The 13167-nt window shown below is 54.1% G+C and overlaps 1 protein-coding gene across 3 annotated transcripts in view; it reads left to right on the plus strand.

The window, feature by feature from the left end:
- Window positions 1–12830, plus strand: part of PDGFB (platelet derived growth factor subunit B) — a 21016-nt gene extending 8186 nt beyond the window's left edge. Inside the window, exons 2-7 of one of the 3 annotated variants that reach the window (XM_070371552.1) lie at window positions 1144–1240; window positions 3571–3660; window positions 4799–5007; window positions 6260–6401; window positions 10732–10885; window positions 11387–12830. In XM_070371552.1, coding sequence (XP_070227653.1) covers window positions 1144–1240; window positions 3571–3660; window positions 4799–5007; window positions 6260–6401; window positions 10732–10859 — 666 coding nt within the window. In that variant the 3' untranslated portion in view covers window positions 10860–10885; window positions 11387–12830. Of the gene's footprint in view, window positions 1–1143; window positions 1241–3570; window positions 3661–4798; window positions 5008–6259; window positions 6402–10731; window positions 10886–11237 lie in introns of all 3 variants that reach the window. The other 2 variants (XM_070371551.1, XM_070371553.1) reach the window with 2 other exon arrangements.
- The last annotated feature ends 337 nt before the right edge of the window (window positions 12831–13167 follow it).

The following is a 13167-nucleotide window of genomic DNA, read 5'->3' on the forward strand; positions in this document are numbered from 1 at the left end:
AGCCCCTCAGGTCTCCTTGGACCGTGGGGGACGTGGCCATGACCTTCCTATGAGGGCTGCTGTCATGTTATTGTGGGACCTGTGATTTCCCTGGAGGAAGCCCAGCTTCAAACAGGGCCTGTTAAAGTGCTTATTAAGTTTCAAGTGTTTTTGGTGGCAGGCCAGAGGGCTCTAAAAATAGGGTTTGGTTGGGCATGGGGCACGGGTGAACTTTCAGGTTTCCTGGCCATAGCTGAGGATTCCCTTCTCTCCTCTTCTGAGTGAGAGACTAAACAGATAAGACAAGTACATGTGGCCTCCTGAGACCATCCAGCTCTTCAAGCACTTATTAAACACCTTGTATACCCAGGAGGCTGGGAGTACGGGCTCTGCCATCATAAAGACTTAGATTTGAATGCAGCTTCTGCTGATAATCAGCTATAGGACTCTGACAAAGGATGTCACCTTTTTGAGCCTCTTTTTTTTTTTTGAGTTTTTTTTCTTTTTAACTTATTTATTTTAATTGGAGGATAATTACTTTACATATTGTGATGGGTTTTGCCATCCATTGACATGAATCAGCCATGGGAGCCACTGCTTTTCCATCTGTCCAGTGGGGATAATTCGATCTCCCATGACAAATGCTGTCTGCCTTTAGCTGTCAGGTGTGGAGGGGAAGCAGAGAGAAATCAGATTGTTGGAGCCTCCGGAACCTGTAGTGTGATGGGGAGACAGGTGTGTGCGTGTGTGTGTGTATGTTAGTCGCTCAATCATGTCTGGCTCTTTGCGACCCCATGGACTCTAGTCCACCTGGCTCCTCTGTCTATGGAATTCTCCAGGCAAGAATATGGATTTCAAGGGGAAACAGATACATACGGTCAAATCTAACTTTAAAGCAAGCTGGGGTCTGTTTGGGGTGAGGGACACAGATCTGAGCTGGGTCTTAGAGACTTGGTCCCAGGGTTCTGTGCTCCTGGTTGTCCAGCCTGGAATCTGCCCTCACCCCACCCCACAGGCCTTCATCCTGGCTATCCACTTGCCCTTGGCCAAGGGGCCCTGCGGGAACTTCCCATGGGAGGGAGTGTGTGTGTGCTGGGAGGAAGAGGGCCATGGCTGGAAAGCCCTGGCTCTCAGCTCACTTGGCCCCTCGTCTTTGCCTGGCAGGGAGACCCCATTCCCGAGGAGCTCTACAAGATGCTGAGTGACCACTCCATCCGTTCCTTCGATGACCTCCAGCGCCTGCTGCATGGAGACTCCGTAGGTAAATTGAATCCTCACCCAGTGCTCTGGCCCTTCGCTGAGTCCTGGGGAGCTGCAAGGGGCCGGGCAAGGACACGCCTTCTTCCTTGACATCCAGAGGACCAGAGGCCCGTGGCTGCCTGGGAGGGCTTGGCCACACCTGTCCAGGGCAGGCCTGAGTAGGCGGGAGGTTGCTACCTGGGACGTGGGGCATGGCAAACGAAGCTGGTACATGTGGCTGGTACATGTGGCTCTGGCGGGGGTGCAGAGGACGGGTTCCCAAGAGGAGGGGGCGGGGAGAAGGTGCCCAGGGCATCTGCTGAATGTCTATCCAGGTGTAGACTCAACCAGGGAGGATGGGGCGGGAGGAGCCATCTCCCTGCCCCTCTGGCCGAGGGCCCAGTCTCCCAAGGTCTCCTGGGGACACCTGGCTTGGACCAATGGGCAGCCCTGCCCATGCCCAAGAGCGCTCCCAGCGCATGGGCACGTGCTTGGTGGCACACACGTGGCGGGGCTGACGGGCTGGGTCGGGAATGTATTTATAAACGCTGTCTTCAGAGCAAATTCCTTTCTATTCTAACCTCTGGCCTGTTCCCTGGAGCCCTGGTCGGCACCCCCCCTGCACCCCCAGCTCCCCTTCCCTCTGGGGTTTTGTCTCTTTGTCACTTTGTAATCCTTGCCCAGACTGCTATCTACGGGGGACAGCATTTCCTGCCTTTGTTTCCTCTCCCCGTTGGGCCCCTGGCTCCCTCTCAAAAGCATTCTCGGGCCCTTTCAAACCCGCCTATGCCGGGGGCTGGCGAGGCACGCGGGAGGGGGACCCAGCTGGGCCCACCTATTGTTCACCAGGCCCCCCACCCCACGTCTCCCACACCCCTCACCCCATGCCCGACTGGCCAGCCCTGGTCAACACAATGGGGCAACTGCCAAATTTAGCCTTTCTGCTGTTTCTTTCCAAGGCCCTTGGCCCCCACCCTCGGGCAGCCCCTACGTACCCCTGGTGGGGGTCGGGATCTCCGAGATGAACCTTTCAATAGTGGGCCTGTTTCAAGGCAACCATGTGGCTATTTTTTTCCTAATCAACTTAACCTTTCCACAAAGCACATCTTTTCCCCATCTCATCCCCACCAGGGACATTCCGGAGATGGTAGAGAAAGGAAGGGAGTGAGAAGGACAGACAGACACGCTGACGCAGGAGCAGCAGATTAGACGGAAAGGCACCAGTTAGGGCACGGTCTCCTCTGAACAGGACCCCCCGGGAGCCTGCACGGATGAGCGAGGGCTGGGGAGACAGAGGAAAAGAGATGAGGTGCTGTGTGAAGCGGGCAGGAGCTTGTCCTCCATGTCCTCGTGGTTTATTTGCTGACCCTTGAACCATCGGAGAGGTAGAAGGGGCTGCCCACAATTCAGCATGGAGCTCCGAGTCCTCTGCAGCCCTCACTTCCTGCAGCGGCTTCCGGCTGCCATTGCTAGAGAGAGAGATGCCTTCAAGGCATGCTGATGACACCGAGGTGAGGCTGCCATTGCTAGAGAGAGAGATGCCTTCAAGGCATGCTGATGACACCGAGGTGAGGGCCGCACAGGCTCGAGAAGGGAGCTGTGGTTTGTGACTTTAGGAGTAAATGGACAGCTGAGGGCAGACACGGGGCACAAGGTTAGAGGGAGAGATATAAACACAGTGAAAGACTGGGGCCTAGAGAGAGACTCGTGCCTGAAAGGGGGCAGGGCACGGGCGCCCCTACCCCAGCAGACCTGGCTCTCCACCCTCTCTCGGTCTTTGGCCCCCACCCCCACCCCTCGCCTTCCCTCTCTCTCTCCCGCCCAACTGCGCCATTGTCCGGGGCTCTGGAGGGGCTGTGTCCAGGGCATGCTGGTCCCCCCTGGGGATGCTGGGAATTTCTCCATTCAGCACTTCCTGTGGGAACGCTGGGCGGAGGGGCACTGGAAACTGGCCTTCAGAGCTCTGGGTCCTCACCCTGCCCTGGAGGCCAAGGAGGGTTCTCTTACAGTAGCAAAGGGGATGGGTTATTTTTAACTCCATTGACATGGGTTCTGTCCAAATATGTGGTGGAAGGGCCGGGAGTGGGGCTGACGATCCCTTGGCGATGCAGTCAAGGGCCCCGCCACCCTCTGAGCCCTGCGGCTACCCTGGCGTTTGTTTGCCTGGCGGGGCCCCTCCTCAGAGCTAGGACCCTCGGGTGTACAGGGAGCCAGAAGGGGACACTATTCCCTGGAGCGGTGGTGGTCCAGTGGGGGTGGGGGAGGGGAGCAATCCTCCCACCTGTCCTGGAATCCCCATCAGATTCCGGCCTTGGTCCGGCAGTTCTCAGTGTGTCTGACCTCCTCCTACAGATGAAGACGGGGCTGAATTGGACCTGAATTTGACCCGGTCCCATTCTGGAGGCGAGCTCGAGAGCTTATCCCGTGGGAGAAGGAGCCTAGGTAAGACTGAGGGTGATGGCCCCTCAAAGGTGGGAGCTGGGGACAGAGAACTGGGGACATGGCCAGCCAAGGCTGGAGGGCCGGCTTCTTCGTCCTGACGCTTGAGAAGGCGTGGAGCTAAAAGTGTGTAGCCATCCTTAAATACCCTCTATCCAGGAGATGAGTCATCATTCTCCCCTCCCCCAACACACACTCTTTTCTCGGTATAGTTCTTTCAAACCCTCATTTGTTCATTAGTTCCACCAGGGAGGCAGATATTATTGACCTCATTTTACAGAGTTGAAAACTGGAGCCCAGAGAGGGTGAAGAAGCAGCCTGAGGTCACACAGCCAGCAAGGGGTGATGCGCATCAGGCAAAGGAGGATATAGGTCACTGGGTCCCACAGCAGCATTTTTAGGGAGGCAGGTGCCCATTCCAAGCCCCTCCTCCTCACTGTCTGCCTACGGTCCCCAAACGCTGTAGACTGAGGCTGGGGCCCTGCCATATAAGAATCAAGTGGCCTGGGTTTCCTTCCTTACTCTGTGAATTTGGGCAGCTAACTTAGCTCTCAGAGCCTCAGTCCCTCTGTATGTGAATGACAGATGGCGGTTGCCCCAGCACTGACTGTCAGTCTGCTGCAGGCCAAGTTTCACTCCCATTACTTGTTCAACTGGCAAGTGCAGGGTAGGCAGAGTTATTGTCCCATTTCACAGATGGGGAAACTGAGGCTTGAAAAAAGCAACAAGATAAGACTATATTACAGTGTAAACAGCAATGTAAGGTAATACACAAGTAAGGGCCACATACTGGGCAAACTTATAAATGTGTGAAATCGTAGAATAAAATGGTGGAGGAACTGACATGTAGCACAGATCAGCACTCTCAGAACGATCTAACTTGACCCTTATAGTGGTTCTAGGGTGTAGATCTCCTCAACCCCATTTTGGAGATGGGGAAACTGAGCTCTCGAGCCCATCAGCAGCCTGCCCGAGGCCCATGGCTGGTAACCTTCCAACCCGGGGTTGCAGGAGGTGGGACGGGCCTTGCCTGCTTCTGAAGGCGAGCAGTCCTACAAGGGCTCGGCCCTGGGCTTTTCTACCGGCCAGGGGGCCTCTGGACAGGTCCACCCCCGCTGAAGGAGGTCCCTGCTCCCTCCAGGTTCCCCGACGGTCGCCGCAGAGCCAGCCGTGATTGCGGAGTGCAAGACGCGCACGGAGGTGTTTGAGATCTCGCGGCGCCTCATAGACCGCACCAATGCTAACTTCCTGGTGTGGCCACCCTGCGTGGAGGTGCAGCGCTGCTCCGGCTGCTGCAACAACCGCAACGTGCAGTGCCGCCCCACACAGGTGCAGGATCGGAAGGTGCAGGTGCGCAGCCCTCGCCCAGCCCGGAATGGGGTTGGGGGCGGGTGCAGAGGCCTTCCCGGAGGGCTCCTGGGGTCTGTCCAGAGAAGGCCGACAGGCGTGGGGAGGCCCCCCAGGCTGGGGTGATCATGGCCACAGACAAGCCCCCAGGTGGATAAAATCGCCAAATGTTCCTGCAACAGACAGGTGCCTAACATACCGGACACTCAGGATCTTCTGAGCAGCTGTTCAGCTTTCCCCAAAGCTCTCCCCTATACAGGGATCTCCATTTTCTTTCTTCCACACAGAGAAGGGCTCATAGGTGCCCCAGCATTTTTAGCACCCACTTATCTCCCTTCAACAAGTCATGTCTTCACCAAGGGGGGCACAGAAGACCCCCCTCTCCAGGCAGCAGGCCCTGCAAGAGCTGGGGCAGCCCCTAGCAGAGAGTCAGAAGGCTGAAGCCTGCCCCTTTGCTGGAAAGATTGGGTATACACTGTGATTCAAGGGAAATTTTAGAGCAGAAGCCGTCCTTGGAGCTCCACAGGGCAGGGCAGGGCCAGAGAAGTCTCTGATTCACGTGGAAAGGTTTCCGCACCCCTCTGGCCAGCCTTGCCACACAGCAGCTGCTGGGTGGACGGCACACCTCCCCAGGGCCCAGGACCGACAGGTGACCCCTATCTCCTCTTGCCAAGTGTTCTGCCTCCTCACCATGCTCCCCGCCCCTGTGGTCAGCCACGGCCTTTTCTTGTGTCCCCCTTCTATTTCAAGTCTGGGCCCTGGGCCCAAGATGGCCAATGTCACTCTCCACCCCGGCGTCCACCGCCATGATATCTGCTGTCCCCAGCCCTGCCAACTCTATGGATGGACACCTGACAGCTGACCTCCCCCTTCCCGCCTCCCTCCTGGATAAAGCCTCCCCCTGCTTCCTTCCAGACAACCATCTCCCCGCCTCTGCCGCAGCCCCTGACCTTGGCTGGCGCTCAGGGAATGAGGATACCACAGGCCCCACATTCAACCCGGAAATGCCTTTCTCCCTCTCTGGGGGATCCTAAGGGGACTGCCGGAGGCCAGGTGGGGAGGGCTTGTTTTGATGGAAAAGCTATGAGGGCAGAGGGCAAAGTCCTGCCATTGTTCAGGCTGAAGCGCCTGCCCTGCCGCCCTCTGGGCTTTCGAGGAAAGATGACCTCAGGGGATACTGAGCAGGCAGGCGGCTCCCTCGGGCCCCTGCCCATGTGGTCCCCTTCAGAGGCACTTTGGGGGTTCTGTCCTCCAGGTGAAAAAGATTGAGATCGTGCGGAAGAAGAAGATCTTTAAGAAGGCCACCGTCACCTTGGTGGACCACCTGGCGTGCAGGTGTGAGACGGTGGTGGCTCGAGCCGTGACCCGAACCCCGGGGAGTTCCCAGGAGCAGCGAGGTAACTGCTCATCCAAGGTCTGCCTCTCATTGCTCAGCCCCGCAGCCCCCTTCTCCTATGGCAGCTGCTGGGGACACTCAGGGAGAATTGGATCAGGCATGCCCCTGGTTAAATTCACCTGAAGCTTTTCATAGCGCTGACAACAGTCCAGAGTCCTCCCCTGCCTGAGAGGGCTTATGCGAGTATGTAGCCCCCAGCTGGCGCTCTGTCCTTGTTTCCAACCAATGCCCCTCACTTATGCCAGCCCAGCCAGGGTGGTCTTATTGAGTGGCCAGCTAAGTTTCTGCCTCAGGGCCTTTGCACATGTCCGTCTGGGTGAAATTCACATCTCCTAGCTCTTCCCAAGCCTAGCTCCTATTCCTCACTTGGGTCTAAGGTCAGAAGTCACCTCCTTCTAGAGGTCTGCTGGCCTCCCGTCCAGGGCAGCCCCCCTCCCTGTCTTGCTACCACAGCCCCCTGCTTTGTTTATGAGTGCATGAAACGGTGGGAGGAACCATGACCTGGATAAGAGAACACCCCATGCATATATCATATCCAGATATTTGACAACTTGTCCTGGAAATGAAAAATCAAATTAATTCCTTGTAGCCTTCCCCCCCCCGCTTTTTTTCCCTTGTAGCCTTGATGAAGGAATTAGGGGCAGTGGGGGAAAATCACCAGAGAGATTTTAACTACATGTACTTCCCCGATGGCACTATTGGTAAAGAACCTCCTGCATGCAGGAGACATAAGAGATGCAGGTTCAATCCCTGGATCAGGAAGATCCCCTGGAGAAGGAAATGGCAACCCACTCCAGTATTCTTGCCTGGAGAATCCCATGGACAGAGGAGCCTGGCGGGCGACAGTCCGTGGGGTCAAAAGAGTTGGATAGACCAAAATGACTAAGCATGCATGCATGCAGTTTGACTTGAATTGAAATGGACTAAAAAATGATCTGGTCCAGTTGCCTCCTCTACATTATATGGAAGAGATGCCTGAGGCCTAGATAGGCCGAGGTCTTGCCCAAGGCCACACAGCCAGTTTCAGACAGGGGCATAACTAGAATTCAGGTATTCTGTTTTGTTCTTGGCTCTTCTCTCACCCTGACAGCTGTCACTGGCTCATTTCTTCTTTTTAAGTATTTAAAAATTTTAGAGCTAGAGATGACCTTACAAGTCCCTCCTTCTGTGTTACTAATAGGGCTGCTGGAGCACAGAGAGGTTAAGGGACTTAATGAGGGTTGCACAGCAGCAAAATTGAGCCTGGAACCCAGGTCTTGGAACGTCTAGTTTGGGGTTCTTTTGACTGTATTGTGCTATCTTTTCTTCCTCAGAGAAAAGTAAGGATTATATGAGACTCATTAAGTTAATAGGATTGTTGTTCAGTCACTGAGTTGTGTCTGCCTCTTTGCAACCCCAAGGAAGCACACTGGGCTTCCCTGTCCTTCATTATCTCCCGGAGTTTGCTCAAATTCATGTTCTTTGAGTTGGTAATACTATCTAACCATCTTATCCTCTGCCGTCCCCTTGTCCTTTTGCCTTCAATCTTTCCCAGCATCAGGGCCTTTTCCAGCGGGTCAGCTCTTCACATTAAGTATTGGAGCTTCAGCATCACTGAAGCTGAAGTGAACATGTGAACAGCATCACACGTTCCAATGAACATTCAGGGTTGATTTCCTTTAGGATTGACTGGTTTGATGTCCTTGCAGTCCAAGGAACTCTCAAGTCTTCTTCAGCACCACAATTTGAAAGCATCAATTCTTTGGCACTCAGCCTCCTTTATGGTCCAGCTCTCACATCCGTACATGACTACTGGAAAAAACCATAGCTTTGACTATATGGACTCTTGTCAGCAAAGTGATGTCTCTGATTTTTAATATGATGTCTAGGTTTGTCATAGCTTTCCTTCCAAGGAGCAAGCAAGCGTCTTTTAATTTCATGGCTGCAGTCACCATCCACAGAAATTTTGGAGCCCAGGAAAATAAAATTTGTCATTGCTTCCACTTTTTCCTGTTCTATTTGCCATGAAGTGATGAGACCGAATGCCATGATCTTAGTTTTTTGAATGTTGAGTTTCAAGCCAGTTTTTTCACTCTCTTTCACAGTCATCAAGAGTCTTTTTAGTTCCTCTTCAATTTCTGCCGTTAGAGTGGTGTCATCCACATATCTGAGGTTGTTGATGTTTCTCCTGGCAATAGTATTAGATAAGCATTAAAAAAAAAATCCATGCAAGTGACTGTTTTGATTTTCAGTAACTTTCTTTGGTTAGGGGGCAGGACAATCTCACTGTCATTTCTTACTAACAAGCTCCCTGAAGGCAGAGCCATGTCAGCCTCTTCCTCCTGCTCTCAGAGCCAAGCTGAGGCAGGGATGCCCTGGGAAAGGGCGATAATTTGACAGCTTCAAACTGACGTGCTGTACATTACTTGTAGAGTAACTATGGAGAGTGCTTTCTATTCAGGAAAAATTATATTCTTCTTTATGTTTAGAATGGGGTTCTCTTCCCTGCCTTTGTCTCATAGGATTTTCTAAACCAGTTTCTTAGGAGGCATGTTCAGCCACTTGCTATGTAGGTCTTGCCATTTTAGCTTCAGCACTTTGGCCCTGGGGGACAGTTCGGCTGGCAGTATGGCTCATGTGATGGTCAGTGTCAGGCCTCCTGGGCTCAAATCTCTGCTCTGTCACTTATGAGCTGAGTGATGACCTTGAACTTGCTCAGGCTTTGCCCAACCTAGTGCCTGCTGATGGCTCGGTCTCTGGCCCTTCAGTGGCCCCCCTGGGCAGCCTCCCTCAAGAAGGATCTGAGACCCACCTGAGTCCCTAAATTTCGCATTTGCTGCAGGGATAAGTGCCTCATGGGGACTTGTGTCTGTGAGGTGGAAGGTCAAGTGTTGGCCCCCAGAGAGCTGGATGAGCTAAGGGGGAAACTCCGAAGGCTCCCAGGAAGAGGTGGGCCTTGAGCTTGGCAGAGAAAACTTTCATTTCCAGGCTGTCTTCCTAGCAGCCCAGGAGGAAGAGAGATAGAAGTGAAGTGCTAACCTTGGTCAAGACTTTTAGGCACAGTGATTTACAGTCCAGTGATTGAAAGCATGGATTCCAGAGGCAGATCCCTGGGTTAAAATTCCAGACTTTCTGTCTCGGTTTCTTCATCTGTTAACTATTCACATGTCTGTCTGCTGTGAGGAGGAAAAGGCTTAGAACTTTGCCAGGTGCATGGTAAGTGTTAGCTAAGGGTTTCTGGTGATTTCCACGCATTATCTCCTAACCCTAGGAGGCCAGGGCAGCTGTTCTGTTTTAAAGGTATGGGAATTTAGGCAGAGAGTGTGCATGGCTTTCCTCAAAGCTTCCAGCTAACTCCTGGCAGAGCCCAGTTCGGATGCCGGTGGTCTGGCCCACCTTGCTGTGCTGGTGGTGAGGGCCAGGTAGACCACAGTTGCAGTGGGGGAGAGGACCAGGTCCCTAGTGGGAGGTGTGCTTATGCTCAAAGCCTAGTGGCTTCCACATCCCATGACCGACCAGAAGGGGCTGAAGTGGGTAGGAGGAAACCTCAGTAGGAGGTCAAACTGGGGAAGAAAGAAACAGGTGAATGAGAGCAGCTGCTGTTTTTGCTGATCACTTCTTCTCTAAACTTAGTGGCTTAAGACAATGGCCATTTTCTGTTCTCTGGTCTGTGGGTTGCCTGGGCTCAGCTGGGTGGGCCTGCTGGCATCTCTTATGGTTGCAGTCAGTTATCTGGAGGCTGCACTGGGACGGCTGGGCCTCTGTCCCTCTGTCCCTCTCCCTGAAGTCCGGGGCTTCTCCTCACCCCATGGCCTCCACGTTGGGATCCCCAGCAGGGGAACCAGACTTCTTATGTGGAGGCACAGGGTTCCCCAAAGTGCAAAGGTGGGAGCTGCCAGGCCTTCTTGAGGCTCATGTCTGAACCTGGCCAGTACCAGTCTGCCTCCTTATATTGGTTAACGAGGTCAAGTCCAGGCCAGGTTCAAGGGCATGGAAACAAGGGCCAGTGTCGGTTGGATAATGACAAATAAATTGAGGCCAGAACTCATCTGTTCCTCTCTGTGTTGGCCAGCATACTATTCCTTCCACTAGTCCTATGAAGTGGACAGTGTATTATCCCCATTTCACAGATGGGGAAGCAGAGGCGTAAAATGGCTCAGTCATTGTTCCTCAGGTGCAGCTGGTGAGCAGTGGAGTTGGGATCCAAACCTGGAAGGTCTGGTCCCAGACTCCCCCCCTTAGCCTGCAGGATCTGAAGAGGTCTGTGGCAGGCCTTGATCAAGGGGGCATTGACATGCCCCGACCTCTGCCGGTCTCATCCACCTGCTAACCAGACCTTTCTTTCTCTCAAGCAGCCAGGACACCCCAAACTCGGGTAACCATTCGGACGGTGCGAGTCCGCCGGCCCCCCAAGGGGAAGCACCGGAAGTTCAAGCACACGCATGACAAGACGGCACTGAAGGAGACCCTCGGAGCCTAGGGGCATCTGCAGGAGAGTGTGGGCAGGTGAGGGCCAGCACTCTGCTCCTTCTCCCCGGCCTGGGCTTGGGCTGAGGCAGGGGTGAGGGAGAGAAACAGTTCCCCTACAAAATCCAGGCTCTAAGCCATGATCCCCTCTTGCCAGTTATCAGTCAAGTTTTTTCATGGGGCAGGTTGGGTAAGGGGCTGGGGGAGGCCCTGACTCAGCTGTGTCCCAGTACATCTTAAAGGAATTGGGAGATCTAAACCTCATACTTCCCAGTCCTGAGTGCTGCTGGAAATCAGGGACAGCTGGTCAACCCTGCCCCTGGTTGCCTGTGAGCGTGGGATGGAGCCCCAGGCTGTCTCTGACCCCCATGTCCCTCTGCTTGGCCTACAGGGTTATTTAATATGGTATTTGCTGTATTGCCCCCATGGGGTCCTTGGAGTGATTATATTGTTCCCCTCGTCCGTCTGTCTCGATGCCTGATTCGGACGGCCAATGGTGCTTCCCCCACCCCTCCACGCGTCTGTCCACCCTTCCACCAGTGGGTCTTCCCTCAGTGGCCTCCAGCGTCTTGCCAAGAAGCTCGAGAAGGAAACAAAGGACTTGGACTCCATCGCTGTCTTCCTCTCCTGACCTGGCAAAAATGGGATAGAAGTGCAAGAGAGACTGATGGGGTCGCTGTTGGGAGAAAGGGGCTTCCTTCCCCAGTGCTGTGGACTAGCCTGAAACCCTGCACGTGGGCCTGAGGACCTCTCAGCATGGCCCACCTGGTCCCCAGACCCCCAGCCAGCTCTGATGCGAGCACCCCCAGGCCGGCCAGGGTGCTTATACTCCTGTGGCTGAGACCACGTGGGGAGCATAGACTGGAGAGAACTCCTCCTGCGGTGCCCAGGCCCGGTCGTCTCCCCTTGGTCACCTCTGCTCACAGTGGCTTCTTTTCATTTAATATGTTTGAATTATTGGAAGACGTGGACTCCTCTGGGCAGGTGTGGCCAGAGCACCAGGCAGTCAAGTGCTCTCTCAGACGGGTTAGGGATGAAGTTTGCTTCGAAGGTGGATGTAGGTGGTGACCCAGGCATCCACCGCCTCCTCCCACTTCCCACCCCAGTTCACTGTTTCCCATTTCATCTCTCTACCTCCATCCTGTGTCTCCTCCCTTATCTGTGCCACCAAGGGGCTCTTGGACCCCATATTGAAGCCCCAGATAACCCCAGTCACTGTTCTGTAGGACAGAAAACCAGGGGCCAGAGGGCAGCAGGGTGCCTGCCCATCGTATCCCAGGCCAGCCAAGACTGCCATGTAAGGTTGTACAGGGTGTGCACTACACAAGGGCACTGCATGTGGGGATCACAGTTCACACACACCATAGACGTGGTCAATTTGTGTATTTATTATGACAATTTTTTGGCAAATGGAGGGATTCTTTTCCTAATTGACACGAAGGTTCTGTGTGGACTGGCTGTGTCTATGACCCAGCCCACGATTTGGAGTGGTCAGACAGGAGTAAGCCCTTGGTGAGGGGCAGGGAGGCAGCATTTGTCCATGTGGCCTCCATTACCCCAAGTCCTCAGCTCAAGCAGTCTTCCCTTCAGGCAGGTGTGAAAAGCCCAAGAGAATGTCTCCAAGGGACGGGGCAACCCTGCTCCATGCCCCTGCTCACGCCCCTCCTCTTAGATCCTTTTGAGTTCCGGATCTGGTGGCTCCTCCCAGGAAACCAGCTCTTGGGCTGGGAGTGGGGGAGAAAAGGGAAAAGATCCCCAGGGCCCCCTAGGGGTGGGGTCTGACCTCCCACCTCCCTATCCACCTTCTTCTGCACTTTCCCCTCTTCCCTGCTGTCTCCCAAATCTGCTTTCTTCAGTTTGTAAAGTCGGTGATTATATTTTTGGGGGCTTTCCTTTTATTTTTTAAAATTTATTTATATTCCGTATTTAAAGTTGTAAAAAAAGAAAATAACCACAAAACAAAACCAAATGAATCCGCCCGAGATCTGTCTGTTGGCACTGCGTGTGACAATTACCCTTTCTGCATTGGCAGGATTTGCCGACAGCTTGCGGCGTGTTCCTCTCGCTCCCGGAGGCTCAGGCGCAAATTCACGCACACGCACACATACTCACGTTCACACATGCTTATGCACACATGCCAGCCTACTGCTCTGAGGGAGGCCTCCGGGAGTGGGTGAGAGCCAGGCAACCCACTCTGTACAGCTAGGTCCCACTGCAGCTTGTGATACCTGGGCCCCACCTGCCAGCCCTGTGCCCGTCACTGGCAGTGAAAAGAGGTGAATTTCTCTAGTCTGAGGGTCTCTACAAAGAGATCTCTACGG

This window comes from Bos mutus, chromosome 5 (genome assembly GCF_027580195.1).
Source record: "Bos mutus isolate GX-2022 chromosome 5, NWIPB_WYAK_1.1, whole genome shotgun sequence".
In the NCBI taxonomy this organism is placed as follows: Eukaryota; Metazoa; Chordata; class Mammalia; order Artiodactyla; family Bovidae; genus Bos; species Bos mutus.